A 20,883-nucleotide genomic window follows, 5' to 3' on the forward strand; every position below is an offset into this window, starting at 1 on the left:
GATCACAAAACAGAAAGCACGGTCATGGAGGGGGTTTATTCACATATTTATTTTTATCTCATAAATCCATCTCTCTTCATTTAAAATGGGTGAAAGCAGATTAAAAATGAATCTTCTATACACGTCTCCAGGAGAGGGGCATTCTGTACAGTGTAGTTGGTGTTTACAGTGTGTATCTACACGTGATATGTTACAGTTTGGACTCACTTCAGATGGCCTAGACCAGGCTCTGCACAGACTTTGTGTCCCTGCTTCGTTACCACATTCTGATCTACAGTGTCTGAGGAACTATGATAAAGGCAACCTGAAACATCCCATTCAATTTCTGATAAGAACCAAGGCATCACAGATTTCCATCAATGGAGTGGCGGCTCTATAGAATAATAATTTTTTTTTTTCTTTTTCTTTACACCTTCATTGTCTTTATACACTGAATATTCACATACACAGTTGAGTTTCTTTGATTAGAGGTTTCTGTTCAAAAGGAAGCACACAGTTAAGCAGTTCTTTTAAAAGTCGGCTCCCTTTGCTACAGTAAACTGATCTCTTCATGCTGTCGTCCCTCCCTGTGGTTCCTCTCATGGGGACAGCTGAATCCATGTCTGATAGCTTCACTAATCAACAAGCTCCTCTTAGTAAAAAGTCTAAAGCAGCTCGCTACAGTGGTCTGAAAAAACACAAGGCTGGAGAAAAGGAGGAGAACGGCCTTTTCCCTACATTTAGACCACCGACTGAAAGAATAAGCACCACAGTTATTAAACAATGGAGTCAGACCTCACATTTTTTAGGGGCATTTCCCCAGAAATGGCCGAGGAACAAAATCAACAAGAGATGAGGAGAAATGAGGAGCAAAAACCAAAAAACCAAAACCATAGCAATGTGGTGTCGTCATATTTACTACTCTGTCAGGCTCCAAACAGGCCTGTGGCTGCTGAGGAGTTTGGTGTGTGGCACACTTTACTGCAGTCTTATTTTGATTTTTATCTCAATTCACCAAGTTATTTTTTCTGCAAATAGCTTCCACTTTAATTGATACAGACAGATCCTTACTAAACTATCTGGTCTCAAAACCTGAGCTGAATAAATTCAAATGGGGCGAAGCGTCAAGGCTTGACGGTCATTTTACTGCAGATACACACTTGAACATCATGATTATGTTCTAATAATACTGTACCTCTGTGCTCCAGGAGAGATTTTATGACTCATGTTAATACTTTCAAGACCCCAACATTTCTTGCAGTCCATCAAAAAAATAAAATCTTTTCTATTTTTTCAGTATTTCTTACTTGTGTGCAATATCTGTATATAACTCTAAATTTTCCCATCAACCCCTTTAAGAAATCTGGGATTTTAGGGCAGCTCCTCTTACCTACTCCATGAATATTTACCAAATTAGAAAAACACTTTCTGCCATGGTGATGACATTTTTGCAGTTATGCTAAGGAGCAAGATGCAGCAGTGGCTTTTAGCTGTGACTAGTTCGTGGTTGGTGGTAACTGCGAAGCTAAGAGCAGCTCCTCTCACTACATGGGTCCATGTAGTGAGAGGAGGAGAGAAAAGGTGGCCAAATTGAAAATGTGCTGTCTTCATGAGTAATGTCCATGAGCATATTCATCTGTAATTTTAGGAGTTTGGATGTTATTCAATAAGCATGATCATGTCCGGTGCAGAACCGAGGCACTCGACCAGAGACCGGGACCGGCTTTACCTCGCCTGCAGCTCTCTACGGGGTAAATGGTAGATAACATGTACAGATTCAGGCAAACAAGACTCAGCCAAACACATGTGGACAACATAGAAAATGATTCTTTTTGTTTTTCAGGCTAAGTGGGCCTAGAACATGTCCAGTGTCTCTGGAATCAACATCAGGACTACGAAGCACAGACCTTGATCACCAAGTTCACGGTTTCGTGCAATTTAATTATTTTCCTTGTTTCTAAACTTTCCCTTTGAGATACTGCAGTTGCCTTTCTCCAGGAACTTCCCACATTTTTCCCCCTATAGCTCATGTCTTCATTCAATTAACAAGTTCTTCTTTCTCTGGGCTGGCGTCCACAACGTCAGCGTGATAATTCTTTGTTTAACCTGCTGCAGATCAGTCCATCATGAACACTGCACCTTTTCCATGATAATGGTAGAAAAAGCTCATTGAGAGACAGCGATCCATGCTTGTTTTGAGCGTGTTTGGTGGTCACAGCTCATCTCCAGCGGCAGCCATGCAAACTGCGAAAATTGCAACCATTTCTTTCCAAGTCAAACTTGGAAGGAAAAAAAACCAAACAAAAAAAAATAAAATAAAATAAAATAAAATTAAAAAAAAAAAAAAATCAGGCACGAGACCCCAATACTACTCTTGCCTTTAAAAAGCCCTATAGAACTAGAGCTTTAAAACAATATTGCGCTTACTATAAAATCCTCTCAAAAACACTTTGAGTCTCTTTCCAAAAGCCAGTCAGCCACGAGGAGGGAACTGAAAAAATGTCCATGATTTCTGTTTTTAAACAGGGGAGCAAAAATGCCAAAATGCTTGCATATTTCATGATGGGACGTCATATAGCGAGTAGGGACTGGGGAACATGACTGCAGCAAAAACGATGCTGCAAATTAAGATTTGGTTTAAAATGAGAAAGTAGCTTATATACATTGGTGGTTATCTTGTGCAATTTCTTTTTTTACTTTGTTGTACTTGGCTGAAAAAAAAAAAAAAAAAAAACAGCAGTGAGGGTGAGGGACTGAAATACCAGAGAAATCCTCCTTCTACTCTTGGCCAAATCCCTCTGTTTCCTCAATGGCAAAGAGCATCTTCTCTTTTAGCTGTTCGAAGCTTTTATAAGGAGGCAAGTCCAGGCGGTTAAAACTGAGAAGAGAAAAAAAAAAAAAAAGGGACCGAGCATCAGTATAAACGGGTCAGACGCTGAACACAACATTTTTCATCTTAAAACCGATCATCTGATCCTCATCAACACAACCTCATGAATGCGTTTCCAGAAATCTCATACTATATACTATAACATGCCCATACTATATGTATGAATATCAATACATTTTGTAATTTATTTAATCATTTATTTGTCTTGACTCCTTGTGACCTCCAGCTGATACCTATTTCTTTAGAGGGAAGGGCTGGTTTCTCATGTTTTAACATTAAACTGATAAATTTAACATAAGGAAGCTGGCATACTATTAAAGGTGCGGTGTGTAATATTTAGAGCAACCTCTTAGCAGACATGGAATATAGTTTTCATAAATATGTTATTAGTGTGGAATCACCAGAAAATACCAACCACTGCCTTTTCTTAATCTTAGGATGAGCCTTTTAAATCTACATAGGGAGCAGGTCTCCTTTCATGAAGACAGCCATGTTTGTTCCACCTTGTTTATACAGTAGCCCAGAATGGACAAATCAAACAGTGGCTCTAGACAGGGAATCACATTTTGTTTTAAAGGCGACAACCACTGTGCCCTCGCTCACACCTGGAAATGGGTGAGAGGGGTGCGCAGAAGGTTGCAATCTCCAATCTCACCACTAGATGCTGCTAAATTACACACTGTGCCTTTACCCTCATCCATGAGCAGGATTTGAAATAAAATCATCTTTCAGGTCTTAGAAATAGAAGCTCACCTTCTTGTCCAACAATATCCTTTAAATAAGGACACACTTAGTTGCTATACACAAATGTGACCCCCAATAAGGAGGTCATGGTTGTTAAATATTAAACTACAACATTTCACATTATAACATTAAGCTACTAGTTAATGACTTTTTGAGATTCTAGCACTAATTTGTTCATTTTCTGAAACATGAGCTAATAATTTGTCAACACTAACCAGTAACTGACTGGAACAGCATCTAATCAAAGGTCTGAGTGAGAGTAATGAATCACATGACTCAGAAGCACAGCGCTCTGCTCACCATGTGTGGCTCCGAGGAAGCCACGTGTCCTTCCCCACCTTCTCAATGCAGAACTTCTGTGGCCCGTTACTCCCTGCAGTGAAAAATAAGATCAGGGGTGTGAAGGTTTTAAAGGTCAGATCGTAAGAATTTGGACAGTTTCAGACTTTACACGTGTATAGCATTTCTCTGCAGGTCTTGGCTCATTAAAAAAAATAAACGTGTTAGTCTATGTGCATCTGCCACTGACCCATGAGTTCGGCAAAGCCGCCCAGAGGAAGCCTGCACGTTCCAGTGACAAACTGCATGAGCCGCAGTCGCACTTCGTTGTCCACTTCTTTCACCAGCTGCAGATGGGGAAGTGACAGAGAACATCTAATCTTAAAAGGTGCAACACATGGAAGGAAATATAGAACCAAGTGTGAGTGACTGTACCTGCCAGAACCAAATGATCTGTTTGCTATTCCTGGTATAGTGGCGGTACACTGTGTTCCTCTGCCAGTCCTGCAAGTCAACCTCCTGCATACCACATAGCATCACCTGGATAAAACACACACATGCACACACAGGTACGTGAATGCTGTGCAGAGTTCAGCTGCTTAGAGGAAGTCTCACACAGGAAGTTAAAAAATGCTTTTGCATACACTTCCACATAATTTCATCAGAAGAATGACTGCTTAACTTTCGGTGTTGTTGGGTAGTTCACTGGAATTAAAATAAACACCCAAAGGAAACAAACAGGGCAGAGTATTAGAACTTATTTCACCACGTCCAGCAAAGACACACGGTGCTCACCTCCAGCTCCTTCTCATCAAAGTACTGGAGCCACTGAAGTGGAACCACCTCATTGAAGCCATCCAGGAATGCTTTGGTCTGACCTTCCACCCCACGGGAGAACCTCCACTCTGCCATTAGACTGCAACCCAGATGGCACAGTTCCCCAAAAACCAAATTAACGCCTTAATCCAAATGATTCACTGAGATTAGATATTGCTGCTGTCATGATAAAAACATGGTTATAGTGAACCTTATATACTCCTCCTTGTTCTCCTCAGTGACTAAGACATTGGCGCCATCAGGTTTGAGATCATGAGAAGTAATCTTCCCCAGGATTTCCATATCTACAGAGAAGTACATCTCCAGACCACATTCTTCAATGTTGTTGTCTCTGAAGAGACAAGAGACTGTGTTACTGCTGCAGAACAGGACAGGCCGAACAGCGTATTGACGCAAAACTAATTATTAATGAGTGATGTGTTTGTGTCCCACTGTGTTTCATCCTGGGATATCTCCTCCATCTTTGTTATCAGCTATGCTCGTGTACAGTATGTGTAGCTTGTACTTTTTCCATCAACCAAGTGTAATAATGTTTTTGTGACTGAGAACCAATCATTTTTTAAATCCACTTCTTTTTTTTCATGCAAAATGTTTTGCTTAAAATCTATTGCATCCATTATGAAATGAAATATATATATATATATTTTTTTGCATCATTTATTTATTAACCTCCAAAACGTATGTGCCCATTGTGGAAGAGTGACCCCTCTCTCCCTTTTTTATGTTGAGGCTGTTATTACTGTGGAGCTTTTCTCATTCACATCAGTGGACCAAGGACAGATGGTCCTGTGTCTTATTATTGTACTGTATGTATTATATCCTGAGACAGTTAGGACCTTTAATCCTCTAAGGTGATTTCTATGCACATGTTTTGTATTTGTATATCTTCCAAAACAAATCAGAAAGGGTGCACACACACGAGTTTTGTTCAAAGAGTGTGAAAGGTTAAGTAGAACCTAGCGATTGTGGTTCTCTAAGGGGGTCAAGTCACCTGAAGAGATTATTGAAGGAAAGATAAGAAGGGAAACTTTCTTGCACATCTGGATCTTTTCATTACTCCATTCAGCCTGAAGTACTGTGATATTTAGAACAGCTGAACAATAAATCAGCTGATTAGACATAAATATAGAAGGTTGTGTAACTAAAGGGTTACCTGATCCATATAAGTGAGTTATAGAACTCTGGGTCAATGGACTCGAGATCTTTCAGGATTAGCTTCTTGTTCAGCATGCGTTTGTAGAAAGGCAGAGAGAAGCCAGTGTCAATGAATTTGCCATGGAAAAGTGCCTGCAAAAATAAAAATAAAGGGAAATTTTATGTTTACCACACTGATCAATCTGAAAATATGAACCCATGCAGGCAAGTTTTCATATTATCAATCTCAGGATCCAGATAAGAAACTTTCACAGTTAAGTCCTGTTTTGTCTATAAAATAAACCTTCTGAGACTGGAATAAATAAGACCTAAACATTGTAACTTATTAAGATTTTATAAGACACAAAGTCAAATGCTCTTGAAAGGTCAATAAAATATGATATTTTACTAGTCTCTTTTTTCAATTTGCAATTTATTCTGCATGTGACAGTTCAACTAAATGCTCAATTAACTTTGAATCATTTTGGTAAACATTTTAAAAGAAAGCTAAAATCAATTGCAGGTCATATTGCTATTGGCTTTTAGCATCTTTATTCAACTGGCAACTCGATGATGCAAGGAGTCAAGGTTATATATGAGCCTATATTGTTGGATGCCTGTTCTCATTACTGCTTCATAAACATCTGCATGAGTGACCAAGGTAAAGGAAAACTTGCCATTGCAATGAAGCGTCCTATGAAGCAGAAGTAGGAGAGGTGGTCTGGGTTGATAGCTGAGGCGGGGTTGATCTGCAGACAGTAGTTGCTCTTGCCGGCGTACTCGAACAGACAATACATGGGGTTCAGCACTTCATGGGACAACAAGAAGAACCATTCTCTGTAAATTGAAGTGAAACCAGAAGCAAAACATGAGGACCAAGACGACAGACAGTTTTTGTGGGTGTCGTAAATCATATAGAAACGAGGAAGGAAAAATGTTTAAACACGAAGTTCAAGCTTTCATTTGCATAAGAGACATGTTTCAAATATCCACGATAATTCCTTTAAATACAGACATAATCCACAGGTCGGATCTGATTGTCTAATTTACCGGGCTAAGCCACCATAGTCCAGACCCTCCTCGCCTCTGAAGATGACGTAGAGTCTTCTCCTCAAGTCATAAGGCTTCAGGGCCATGATCTAAAACACAGAAAACAAACAAGATCAACTAGTTGTAGTTGTGACAAAGGCAGACTGATGGCCAGAATGGTTTGAACATGTAGTAGAGACACAGTTCAAAATAAATCACACACTGTACCTTATGTGCTGCATAACATAATTTTTAGCTGGTGGAGGGAACCTCCTACCTGCTGAAAGGAGTCTTCAAACAGTGTCTGTCTGGAGACAGTTATCTTCACATGGCTAGGAAGAGCATTTGACTGAAGAAAGACAAAAATGCAAACATTTAATTAAGATGTGTGAAAGATCAAGAACTAGAGTGATGGAGTAAAGGAGGAAAAACATCTACCTGGCACAAATAGCGGAAATGGGCGAGCTTCCATCGAAAGCTGCGCTCATAAGCAATCTGAGGGCCCTTGGTGCTGAGAACAACAAAATGAAAAGGTCAAAATACAAAGACAAACTGACAACTGCAATGGAAAAGGTCTGTCTACTTTAAGGTAAACACTGATATAATGAAAAAAACATGGCTCGTGTGAAATATGCTCTGTTGTGTCACCATGGTTTTGAAAAATATCTGACCTTCTGAAAGACATGCATCATCCCTGATCACCTCCAAGTAAACTACAACCTTAAATTTAAATTCCCCTCAGAACCTTTCTCTAATGAAACATATTTTTTGTACCTTACTTGAGTTATACGTGCAGCACTTTGGCTAAATCAAAGCAGAAAATGACAAACTACACAAACCCCCACAGCTGGAGTTCTTCAGGCTAATGACAAGCACAACCTCTGGCAGGGCTTCAGGTACATCGTAATATAAAGCAGAACACATGAACAAGTAAATCATTTTAAAATAGGCGCTTACACGGAGGACTTTCCACTGCGGGGGTCATTGAAAGTCGTGGTTCGGGTGTTGTGATCCACAAAATAGCGAACCCCTTCCCTTGTGTAGCGGATTTCCCAGCCTTCAGGCAGAGGATCCTCATTTTGTAGCCTGAACATCAACACACACACACACACACACACATCATCATCAATCAATAAAGCTATGCCCATGGACAAGACTCATAACACTGATTCATTTGGCTGCAGCTCAACATTGGGTGTTGATCTAAGGTTGATCTTTAATGTTGTTTCTAAAAATGATGTATTGATGGATTATAAACCCCAAACAAAGCCAAAATAACTAGATGACATTCCCCTGTAAAATCGTCCTCCTTGTTAAAGTAATAAGATTAAGTTAAACACAATTTCCGCTTTTCCTGGCACTGAGCTCACCCTTGAGTTCGGGGGTCTTCCCACTGCGTTGTCTTGGTATTATGGTTGACAAAGTACACCCTGTCATTGGAGTCAACACGCCTCTCTAGAGTTGATAAAAAGAGACAGGGGTCAGTAGCTTTATGGACAGACTGAACACTGGGTCACACATCACTAGTTGAACCATACTAGAATTAAAGAAATCATGTGAACTCACCCCAACCAGGAGGTAGTGGGCCAAGGGGATCATTTTCAGCAGACATCATGGATGCCTGGAAAAGAGGGATACACACAGTGATATCAATATAGAAAAACAAGTTTCTGATCAGAGGATCTCAGGTGCTTGCCCAGAGAACAGATGTAGGAGCTGTGTCAAAAGCTGAGTAAGATACTGAAGGACAATATGTGTGTGTATTTATATATGTACATATATGAGGGAACAGGAGAGTGAGCATGGTGAGGATTGTCTTACAGAGTAGAGGTATCTCTGGTTAAACTGGTGCATAGCTCCCTGCAGCTGACTACGTTGGCTTTGCCACTGTTCAAAGTTGCGAACTGACTCCATAGTGGGACGCTGCCACGTGGTGGTGCGGGTGTTGTGGTCCACATAATAGATGCGGCCCCGGTCATCCACTCTGCGCTCCCAACTGGTACAATAAAGAAAAACAGTACAAATATTAATGTACAACAAACTGAGATTCACAGGCAGCTGGCTGATCTAGCCAGGACACTCAAAGGTCTTCTTTGCAGGTTTAACATCAAAGTTTCTTTTGTAACATACGTATAAATACCTAAAACTGACACAGGCTGTTCAGTTCTCAGATGAAACTACTTGCAAGTGGACACAATTTTTTTTAAGGTCTGTAAATGTAAATATAAATGATGACTACTTTATCATAAACACCAGATATAACAGTTTAAACAGGCAGATAAAACCTGGAGAAGTGACAGATTCTAGCCTGAAAGAGCTAAAGACACCAAGTAATAGACAGGCACTCACCCTGGTGGTAGTGGCTGTGGTCTTTCCCAGGTAGTAGTCCTAGTGTTGTGGTCTACATAGTAAGTCCTCCCATGTGGGTCTTTCCTCTGCTCCCATCTAAAAGACACAATTATCGACAATATGAAACAACAGAATAAAGTGCAACCAAAAAATATTTAGACATAACGTTGCCAAAAATAAGTGTGAATTTGTTTTTATCAAAAGATACATCTTGGCTGGAGTATCGCTTTAATATTAATACCCCATAATGTAATAACAGGTGTGACAAACAATGTTAAATAGAATGAATACAGAAAAGGAGCAGTTATTGGTGTTATTTTTTTACCCTGGTGGCAGGGGATCAGAAGCTCCAGGGACTTGCTGCCTGGGCTTGGCACCATCTGTAGTTATAGTTGCACTGCTACTACTGCTAACACCACCAGCACCGGGTGGATTCACGTCTCCCAGTGCTGGGGAGGAAGAAGACGTTGAAGAGGAGGCTGTGACGGTGGAGGGTCCCTGGGCTTGGGAGGTGAATGTGGAGGAAGCATCAGCAGCGTCATTATTAGGCTTAGCAGCAGAAGAGGAGGCTGGAGCCTGTGTGGCAGGTGGCTGGGGTTGAGATGTGCTATTTGGTGCTCCGTCAGTTTCTGGAAGACCAGCGTCTTGACTGCAGTCCTCACGTTCATCTTCAGGGGGAAGCACATCACCTGTTGTGGCAGATGATGTGCTGAGAGCAACGTCACAGGAGTCCCCATTGACTGCAGGCAAGTCAAGAGAAAGACAATAGTGTTGTTTAAATGCATGGACTAAACACATCCTCCATCCATGACTTGATATCAGTGATGTCTTAAGGAACAGAACTGCCTTTTAAATGGCCGAATATATAAAAAGTGCCCATTAAGCCAGATTTTACACCCTCCTTCACCCACACTTTTCCAGCGTTGGATATGAAGCATCTGTGCCCAACCATTTCTGTAACTCTCTGAAACCAACGATCCAACATTCACCCATCCCTACACATAGTGATGTGTCAGCTGTGTGGAGGTAAAAGAGGAGCCAGATGTTGAGCTTTTCTTTCTGGCTCTCTCTCTCTCTTTTTTTTTTTTTTAAATGTTACTCAGCTATTACTGGCACTTCTGTGTGTAACACTCATTGCAACATGCTTCCCTTGTAAAAATGACAATCTGCACATATTTCCATTTTTAAATATTGCATTACCTTTCAAAACTGCAACAGTAAGTTTACCAGTATAGCAACTCTGAAGTTAAGAGAAGCAACAGAGAACCTGTAAATTATATTGATTATGATTCGCAGGTAGATATTTTATTTTTTTTGTCTCGTCTATCACTGACTGGTTGTAAAGTATTTTTTAAATGATCTATATTCTCATGTGCAACATTGGTTTCTGTTTTTCCACACATTTTGCACATATCCCTAGCTATAAATTGGATGAACGTTATTCATCAAGCAATTTTGTAACATTAACCTAAAAGTAACCATGAAGTGCAGCACAGAGCCAAATGAAAAACAGCATAAAAAGCATTTTGGATAAAACAGGAGATACATTAAGTAAAATAAACTCAGATAAAAGGCTAAAACTGCCTGTGTCAACCACTCGGTTATTTTCAAATTGTATGAGCATGCCATAAAGCACAGAGCAAAGTCTATATGCCTACATATATAACAAATAAAGAGAATAATAAAAGACAATACTAAATTAAAGTAAGAATCAGATCGGACATCAGAAGTAAATTGTTTTTACAGGCTAATCACTGCAGGGGGTAGCCCATCCAAAGTTAGACTGAAGAAGTTCAAATTAAATGTTCTTGAAACAGCCTAACCTGATCAAACAAAAATATCCAGTCTTTACTCTGCCTCTGTCCGCTTGCTTCTTTTTAAAGTGTAATGAACTTCGGTCAGGAGAACTGTGCTCTCTGCCTGAGTGGTGGCGTCCACAGGCCGAAGCGTCCTTGGGCAAGACACTGAACCCCAAGCATTGAATAGAATTACACCAAGTCAGAGCCCAATGCATCAGTTTACTATCTGCACGTGTTGTCTTTTTCTGCAAGTGCTGCACTAAACATCAGTGTTTGAAGTGACAAAACCAGGCATCTTTCAGAAACAGAAGTGCATTGCTTTAGCACACAGGCAACGCACAGCTGTATGTTTTCCCATGATTGGTCCTGGGCCATGTTACTTGTTGAGCGGTATGAGAGAAGCTGTTGACTACTTTTGACTATTTTGGAACATTTTGTACGTGTTAAAAATACTCCCACACGCATGAGGAGAAACTATGACTAGAAACTATTATTTAGCTAAAAAGATTTAAAGTCCAGTGAAAATGCTGTTCCAAAGGTCCCACGAAATTGGATATTGCAACTACAACTAGTGGTGACTAATTCACACACACTAAAATTGCATAAAAGCACACAATTAAGCAATTCTAAAAGAAAATTCAAACATTCAGCATTCCCATATAGCTCAAACAGAAGGGTTCCTGTTTCAAAACTAAATGAAAATTAATACTACTATTTTTTTTAAGACCAAGTGAACCACCAAGAACTTACCCCATGCAAAACAGAGACATTTCTGCTGGAAATATGCAAACATAACTGACATGCTCTGTTAATTATTTGCATTATTCTGTCTGTGCACAAGCCAGTACAGTGTCTTATCATGCACGTTCAATATACATCCCACTGTTTTAAACAATATGACCACAGTTGGGGGAATTGTGACCCAAACGAGAACAGCACAAAGCATTAGAAGGATCAGAAACACATGGCATACTATTGAGTACCCACAGGGTCTATCATAAACTTTCTAATCTAATGTAATGAACACATGGTGAAATGCAAACTCACCAGTCCTACTCTCCATGTCACTGTCTGAGGCTTGGAGGACCGGAGGAGAGTTGGATGTGGCGTCTCCATTGACGACAAGACCAAGAGCAGGGCTGTAGGAGGTGGAAGAAAGCTGAGCATCCAAGCCGTTGGAAGCTGAACAGGAATCTGACCTCTGACCCAAGTCGGTACCATTCAGTGTGCTTTAGAATAAAACACACAGAGAGGTCAAAAACATTTTACCTAACCTGAATCTGATGTTAATCTGTTAACTGAATCACACTTACCATTATGAAATGTACCAAGCAATGAGTGAGCATTCATATGGAAGCTCCTCACCTTGAGTCTTGACCTATATCATGTGGCCTATCATAAAGTGCAGTCATTTCACAGCCACCACTACAGAATAGGGAAAGTGCCATGTGCATATTATGAATAAACTATGTTTTCTTTTTAGCACTAGTCCAACACATGGATGTAATAAATTTGATTTACTGGACGAATGTGTGCAACTTCTACTCTTTTGTTTTGATGTCAGATAAAAGATGTGTGGCACTGATTATTGTTTTGTAGGGGTAAGGACAGAACAAAGTAGTATGGCATGTTGATGTAATTGGGCACAGATGAATCGGCCCTTTTGGAAAATATGTTTTGTAGACGAAATTTAAGTTCCCAAGCACTTCTTGCAACATTGGTATTCATGCAATATAAAAGAACCACCATGAATTGATCAAAACTAATCAACTCCAAACCTTGTGAATCAAAATCAAATTGGGAGATCGGTGCCGATAATCTTCTTCCACAGGAAATACAAGGAGCCACAAAAATGTCCTAAATCGACTGGTTCTTTTACCTGTTGGCAGCCCTTGAGGAGGAGGAGGATGAATCTCCATTGTCATGGATGGCATCGCCATTCTGTTGGACTTCTGGAAAGGATTCATGAAAACATCAAAATGTCAGGTCACAAATATTAGGTACAAGTGCACTGTCTGGTTAAAAGAAAGGTCTGGTTTTAGTATATGACGAAGCAAATCCTTATGACAGAAGTGATACACCCATCAGTCCCAGTGCCCTCTGTACAAGACTAAAGGCCGCTTTGCTTTGGTTGGTCAGGTCTAGTCTCAGCAATGTTATATGCCAATACAATGAAGTCAGCTGATTCTGAATCTGAATGCACTGTATTCACTAGAACACATGGTACTTAAAACTGACAAGACCATTACCCAGCCCCGAGGTATAAATACAGAGCTCACTGGTGCCATTTGCTGTATTGCCATTGGTAAGCGGTGCTAGTTCCTCTTCATCAGTGACGGTCAGTCCATCTAGGTAGACGGTCATCTCCCCCGTGTGCACCAGAGCTCCCTTCTGCTCCATACTCAGCTTCAGTACCTCCTTCACATTTTCCACTGTAGAACCACAACAGGGACGGTATGAGAAGAGGCATTACAAGAGTAAAGAATAAAATAAATACATAAATAAATAAAACAAGACTACTCTGCAGATCAGCATCAACAACAGACTGGTTACCCTAATTGCTCTGATTAATACAAACCTTTGAGGTCCTATAGTCAATCAATGGGAAGCTAGTTTTGTGGAACAGTTGACAGAAATAATGCAGAAACATTATTATATTTATCTTGAAGATTTTCCAAAAAAGCTTGTTTATTCTGTTAATACTACAGTACAATTAAGCTTCACTGGAAAAGATACTAAGGGTATGTACAACGGTTTCACAAATTATTTAGACAACTATTTTTGCACAATAGAATTAATTTTAATTGGATGAAATGACCTTTTCTGCTTATTAATCTACATTCAATAACAAAATGCATTTAAAAGAACTGGAATCTCCTTACAGTATTTCAGTACGTAGAAGATTTCTGCAGGGCCTGAAGAGAGCGACTATGACTTCATGGCTTGGTTTTGTCCTGACATGGTCTGAAGTGTGAGACCTTATATATCTAAGGTGTCTGGGATTTTAAACCATGTTCAATGAACTCGGGTTGCCACAGGGGGACTCCAATCATGCTGTAGATCTATCTTATACTAAAAGATGCATGTGACCATAGTTTGGAAAGCCACAGCAAATGCTCTAAATGTCTTTGTAAATTAGAGAATTCAGTATTTGATTTTAAATCCATGTGAAAAACCTCTAAAATCTTCACTTATTGAGTGTAGAATGATGCCCAGAAATGGCCATTTCACCTATTTCAAATCAAATCTACAGAAAAATGTTGTTAAAAAAAAAAAGTAATGGAGTCTGAATACTTTCTAAAGCCAATGTAGGCCCCCCAAAAAATCCTACACCCACATTTGCTGAACCATAAACACATAACCACCGTACCCCTTTTATTATTGAGGGACTCTGTATGTTTGATGAAGTTTAACCGTACATTTTCTGCCATGCTGCTCCAAGGTTTGCATTAGGTCCAGTGTGGCTTTGCCCAGCAGCGCGTCTGCTTTCAAGGTGTGATGACTCCATACTTTGAAATCCACCTGTGTACATGGTGTTACATTCCTAAAAGATAGGAAACATATAAACACGTGACACGTTGATTCTTAAAACCTAAGACAAATGTACATTTAGCAGATAAAACCACCATTCTCCTGTTCTCCCTTTGCCATCTGCCTCCCCTCCCTGAAAAAAGGGGCTTATTAAGATGCCTGTTTTTCAACATCTGCTTCTCCTTAGAAAATCTCACAAAAGTAATTTTGCAGGCCGAGTAACTGGTGTAGTCAGCTCAGGTAATAGTGCTTCCTTGTGTTTGATGCCCTGAATACTTCAGCACAGTCATTGTATTCATGGTTGAGGACGTCAGCCTAAAGAGATACACCTATAATTATAGCCTGAATGTCACACACAGCTTGGCAACAACTTGACGGTGCAAATACAAGACCAAACACTGCAGCACACGATCTTGTCAGCGATAACTACCCAATCAAGACAATTAGCGTTTGCAATGACTTGTCTCCAACATTTCACAGAGCCATTTGGAAGCAAGAGGGCTATTAAAAAACTGGATTTAGAAAACTGGCTCTACTAATGTCTCTCTGATACAAAGAGCTTTTATGCCCTCATTCAGAATTTTCCCATGTTCAAATACTTATCAGATGATCCACCTGAGGGTTTTGGTGATTATATTCAGAATTTCACAAGAACATGTTTTTAAAACAAGTTTCAACAACCTAATGTTGTTTATGTAGGGTAGACACTGTCAGACCTACCATGGAGCTAAAGTTTCTGCACACATTTCTGTAAAATTCAGAAAAGAACAAACATAACTAAATGTAATAATAATAAACACATTTTGCTCATGCTGGTTTTGTCATGAACACCATTAACAATTAGGATTGATACCGAGAATTACAACCGTTTGAGACCTTAATGGTTGTATTTACATTGTGATTCATTTAGTTCTGTAAAAGTGGGGTACCACAGAACTACAGAGTAGGCAAATTGTTGCTTCTTACAGAGTGAGCCTCTCATCCCATTTAGGGCTGGAAGAGCTGTGAGACTTTGCTGTGCGGCGTGACTCCCCCTCTGCTGTCACCTCCACATAAACGGCAGTCCCAAACAGGCTCTTCTTCCTCTTGATTTTGGCAGAGGAAACTGGAAGTAAGCACAAGAAGAACTCACAAGTAAACACAAGTACATATTATTCATCCCATTAGGGAAAACCTATTTACTCTAAATTCTGATACATGGCCTGTTTATACTCACCAATGGCAAGGAGTTGTGATGTTCCTCTGTGGTTATGGCCAGACTCTGCTCTGGATGAGGCCGTGGCCATGTCACACACCACAGAAGGAAACCTTCAAAACCATAAAGTAAACACACATCCAATATAGTAAATTCATGAATATCTACCTCTGTAAAACAAACAAACATCAAAATAAGTTGTAGTCCTCTAGCAACATACAGTAGATATTTAATTTGATTAAACACTATCGTTGAAATAACTCCCATCTCAATCCCCCATCTCAAACCAATGCCAGGACTTAGAGGTATCATGGCCAGACAAGATTTAGAGAAAGTCACTCAGGCCTTCAGCTCCAGCACAGTGGAGTATAAGGGTCTTTTGTCTGGTTCTCCCACAAAAAGTTGTTCAGCACAACTGACTGACATTGAACTGACAATGTTAGAACTTGAGTGAAAATGAAGCTGACAATGGTAATTATACGTTTTCGCGTATTTTAATAATGTACCACAGTTCACCTGTAAGCAGGCCGCCCTAGAGATTAGACCATTTAGGTTTTGAAGGAGCGCTACTTAAAACCATCTAAGCATTTAAGGAGAAACCTTTATAACAAACAACCTTATATTGCATATGGTCAAATGGTAAAGTCCTACTGTACACACACAAGACAAGTGACTTGTTTCTGAAGTTAGCAGAACAGCCTCTTATTTATCTCATTTGCAGCAGAAATTTCTAATTTTTCAATGTGTCACAGAACTGGCCATTTGTGACCACAAATAACCTTCATACTGATCGCTGATGTAGAAACAAATAATGCATACATGTCAGGGCATTAATAACAGATACAGTATGAAACAAAGGTAAAAGCATATTTCTGTATATCTCTTGTCAATATTCTCTTTCATTGCCAGGAGGGAATCTGTGAATGCAGATTATAGATTGCTTTCTGTTTATGTTGGAGGTTTTGGCAGAAACCATGATTAAAGCTCTCTGTGTGTGAAGACCTAAAATTGATCTGCCAGACCCATCTTGACATAATGTTAAATTATGGGTAATTATTTCTCAATATTACAAGATTAAACAGAGATAAAACTAGGGGGAAAAAAAAAATCTACACTCACAACTGATGTGCAGCTAGACCTTCTGGTTCAGTCTACTCCATGTCCCATGGTTCCGCTGAAACAGAAAAGAGCTTATTTTTCAGCCTATCTTCCATTAAGACAGGAACTTACAAGTTCACATACACATATTCCATTGTACTGTGTCACTACTGTATATGTCAGTTACATCTGTGAGCAACTGGTCCTGTCTGACATACTGTCTACACCATACAATCAATGGAGAGTTCTTGCCTCTACCTTAGAGGTGCTCTGTCATACCTGTTCCTCCACATAGAACATGTAGTCTGCTGTTACCTGGTTATACTTACATGCACAGCTTTTGCAATATGGAGGATAAATGATTGAACGAATGGGCAGCTTAAACTTTTCAGCGAGTGATGTAGATGATTGTGTCAAACCTATTTAACCACTTCCATCAGTGCAGAAATATTTCATAATTGGATAAACAAGATCAGTCAGAACATTTTTGTACTGAATTGCAACAAACCTTCCCTTTAAGGGGGCAAGTAAACCTAAACTCTGCCAGCAAAAGCCCCCCCACAGTATAAGAGGGCCACTGGATCCCCTTACTGTAGAGGCCAAGCATTCAGGTATTTATAAAATTGCATAATCACTGATCTTCTGCAATAACTTATAAGGATAACTATAAGCTTTGACATCAGACTATCCAACTTCGGAGACTGTAGTGTCTCAGAATCTGTAAACTGTGCTTACTGGAATTTGTTACTTAGAGAAGAGACAACTAACCTTGTGCTCAGTTTGTGAGTAACAGGCTGGTGGGAAAAACGGCCGTTGAGCAGACATGAGACTGTTTCTCATGTGTGTAGTCGTGGGCCCAGCACTGTCAGAAGGATCCCGATATAGCTGGAAACAAGTTAAGTAGAGAAAAGACAATTACTTTCATTTTTTCCTCACCTGGTGCGCCACTTGACAGAATGAAAAGGTAATATATGAGTATGCTATCCTAATTTGACTATTGACACAATGAATTATTTCTGAGCGTCTCACACAGTTGCACCTCTTCCTGGTAAATGACATACACAGAAGCTGAGTTTGAAAATACTGGAAACATAGTTTGCCTCAATTACTGGATTTATAAAGTCACAGAACTCCTGAAAGTCTCCAGGTACTTTGAATTTATTTATTTTTGTATAACCGATGATGCCTTAAACTAATACATTTTCAGGAAACTACTGAATCTGTTACATGGATTATTCTGCAATTTGTCCATCGCTGCCAACTTGTAAATACGACAGAGCCTATAAAGGCAGCTAACACACAGCTAATAATCTAATTGACTACAACATGAGTCAAAACAAGTTATTTATGTGAGACACTTCCCTTCTCTCGATGCATTTAGGGGTTCCACCTCATGCAGTCATCTTGAGGTTTTCCCTTCTCTGCCCCACATACAGAAGCTATGGGCGTTTTTAAATGCACACAAATTATATTTCAGAGACATTACCTGCTCTGGTTGAAATCAAAATACTTCCAGAGGAATAAAACTACTGGATGACATGTAGTTTCCATGTCACACAACATGTGACATATGGAAATATAATAAAATGAATCCAGCAGCACAGTACAAAAATAAACCATTAGGAAAAGTAATGAAAGTAATTTACATTGCAGAACACAGAAGCTAATAAACACAAAACAAAGAAAACATGTTTTAACAGTGTCAACACCATAGCCAGTGTCAAAAGATGCCAAAACAGATCCAGTTGAATTAGACAGTTGCACTTAATTTCCTTGTCAAACTTCAATGGTGAAAAAAGTTTGCTTGTCACTGAATAGATAATACTCATTTGACTTCTGAAATCTATAACATATGCTAATTGCTACCCTGTCGCTCTTTAAATTATTTATACAACAGGCTTTGCAGTGTCCATGCGCTTCCCTGACTGTCAACTACATAGACAAAATAATGCCATATTTCACTTTGTGCATCTGCTTTATTTGAAAGCTGTAGACAGTCAAAGCTGCACTCATAGTTGCAACCATGTCTATATTTTTTGGCAGCTTACAGAAGAAAGCGTAATAAAAAATAAAATAAAATAAAAAAAAACAGCTGACAGCCCATTCTGCCTGGAACGAAAACAGAGCACTGCACACAGACTGCTATTGCAATGTAACTTCAGATATATGGCTCTTAGTAAAACTGTCATTCAAGTACCAGAACTTATAAAATAAGGTATAGTAACGTTTTTAACTGCAGATTATTACAATGCCTTTCTAGTATTGGTATACCGTGAAGCACTATACCCCACTGTGTAACCCAAGTTTGTGATTATGTGCATTGGGACAGCAATTGTGTCTTCAATTTCCCTGCACAGTGTTTAACCTACAATTAATAAAACTCACAGCTGATTTTATTTTAATTTTTTATCTTTATGTTGGAATGAAATACTAGTTTCACAGAGAGGTGGCTGGCTACCACACCGCCTTTCCTGCAGCTCCCTTATTACTTTTCAAAGGTCAATGTGCATGTACATGAGAGAGCGACAGAACGCAAACAAGTACATGTCAGAGCCAGACAGCGGAGTTACAGCTTACTATAAATAATTCCTTCGCATTGTGGCACTAATACATATTCACAGTATGTGAAAACCTTAACATAAGACTTTCATCAGCCCCTAAAACACATCAAGTCCTCTTTGACCATTTTTGAGACTAACCAGTATTGATAAGGATTCATATCAGGTATTAGGTGAGTCCAAGTTAACTCTGTGACACCTTGTGCTCCAATTAATTTTGGCAGTCAGGGACAGATACAGGTCGTGTCTTACATTGTCCCTGTCCAGTAATTATAGAAGAGCCAGCAATTCTTAAATAAGCAGCAGTGGTTCTCATACCTGGCCTTTGTTTACCTGTGTTACTTTTGGTGCACGCACTGAAGGCATTAAATGTCCACACCCTTAAAGGTTATAAAGTTAACGAAAGTTTGTTTTGTTTGTCAGATTGCAAAGCTCAGTAAACAATGCCATGAATTTTACTGGACAACAGGAAAATAAATAGCTCACTGTTTCAAACTATCCGCAGGCCACAGGCTAACACAACCCCGATATATTAAACATAAACTCCACAAACGCCAGCATACTTAACGTCACTGACAGGCTAACCTTATCTCAGACAATAAGAGTATCTCAGTAAGTCCTGCTGTCCCTCTGATATTAAATAAACTCTTACCCAGTGTTTGTTTTGAAGCAAAACCCAGAGGAACAGGTACAGTATCTGTCACAAGAGTCCGGCTGGCGAAGTGTAGCTAACAAGCTGCTAGCACTAGCCTGCAACGACAGCTAAAACCACTTAGCTAAGAAGAAAAATCAGCTTAACGCTAGCTGCTGCCGCTTCTAAATGTCGTTTTAACACTTATCTCGCTAACCAGATGTTAATATCAGCACACACCTGAAACGCTGTCATGCTGATTTAATCTTTATCTAGCTAACGTTACAACGCACAGCACACCGGCGGCTAGTTCAGCAGCTAGCGCTTCAAAGTTAGCCCAGGTATTATCCAGCTAAATAACTTACTTAGCAGCTTCGCTAGTTGTCCGCCATCACAAATCCAGTCAAAGCATTTGGCTGAATAAAACACAGATCCGTCCAGAAATCATTTCTGGCCGTTTTTACGGGTTGGTGTTAGCGTTAACGGTTGGAGGGTCTTTACCTTGTTCCGCTCCGCTTACTTCTCGCCGCTGCTCCTGGTTCTCTGTGCTTCGCTTGTCGGTGAAATGCCCAGCCGTACAGGCCCCACGCTCGGCTACGGGTCTACTGCCATCGCTGTGCAGAAGCCTCTAAGCAACAAAACACTCGGGCGACAAACGGGCCACCCCCCAAATACTGCTGTGTAATAACACGGGACACGACCGTTAGCCCTCAGAGCGGCGCGTCTTCTTCTTCGTCGATGCTTATTGGAGGCTGGCAGAGCGACTGATCGGTGCATTACCGCCACCTACTGGCCGGAGTGTGCGCCTGTTTTACACCTCAGCCATAACA

The 20,883-nt window shown here is 40.0% G+C and overlaps 1 protein-coding gene across 2 annotated transcripts; it reads right to left on the reverse strand.

The window, feature by feature from the left end:
* Positions 1-17: 17 nt before the first annotated feature.
* wwp1 (WW domain containing E3 ubiquitin protein ligase 1) lies at positions 18-20,785 on the reverse strand. Of its 2 annotated transcripts, XM_026292723.1 has the most exons (26): positions 20,555-20,785; positions 17,633-17,749; positions 16,886-16,940; positions 15,788-15,879; positions 15,538-15,676; positions 14,460-14,584; positions 13,320-13,472; positions 12,920-12,992; positions 12,088-12,269; positions 9,567-9,981; positions 9,242-9,337; positions 8,714-8,888; positions 8,459-8,513; positions 8,263-8,347; positions 7,850-7,978; positions 7,331-7,403; positions 7,170-7,241; positions 6,914-7,002; positions 6,541-6,700; positions 5,883-6,016; positions 4,920-5,060; positions 4,688-4,808; positions 4,328-4,432; positions 4,143-4,239; positions 3,914-3,986; positions 18-2,857 (listed from the first exon to the last, which is right to left on the reverse strand). In XM_026292723.1, the coding sequence occupies exons 4-26, from the start codon at positions 15,855-15,857 to the stop codon at positions 2,758-2,760; spliced, it is 2,862 nt and encodes a 953-aa protein (XP_026148508.1). In that variant the 5' UTR covers positions 15,858-15,879; positions 16,886-16,940; positions 17,633-17,749; positions 20,555-20,785; the 3' UTR covers positions 18-2,757. The 2 variants fall into 2 exon arrangements, with proteins under 2 accessions (XP_026148508.1, XP_026148509.1); XM_026292724.1 differs by lacking the exons at positions 15,788-15,879; positions 16,886-16,940; positions 17,633-17,749; positions 20,555-20,785 and adding an exon at positions 15,292-15,319 and having other exon boundaries at positions 15,538-15,677.
* Positions 20,786-20,883: the final 98 nt, after the last annotated feature.

Source organism: Mastacembelus armatus, chromosome 20 (assembly GCF_900324485.2).
Source record: "Mastacembelus armatus chromosome 20, fMasArm1.2, whole genome shotgun sequence".
NCBI lineage: Eukaryota > Metazoa > Chordata > Actinopteri > Synbranchiformes > Mastacembelidae > Mastacembelus > Mastacembelus armatus.

Excerpts from the sequence above, each read along its gene's own strand:
- wwp1 (XM_026292723.1), bottom strand. The coding sequence starts at position 15,857 with ATGGCCACGGCCTCATCCAGAGCAGAGTCTGGCCATAACCACAGAGGA. Across the intron at positions 12,993-13,319 it reads CAATACAGCAAATGGCACCA|AAGTCCAACAGAATGGCGAT; the intron begins GTGAGCTCTGTA and ends AATCCTTTCCAG. Across the intron at positions 9,982-12,087 it reads TGACATGGAGAGTAGGACTG|TCAATGGGGACTCCTGTGAC; the intron begins GTGAGTTTGCAT and ends ACTTGCCTGCAG.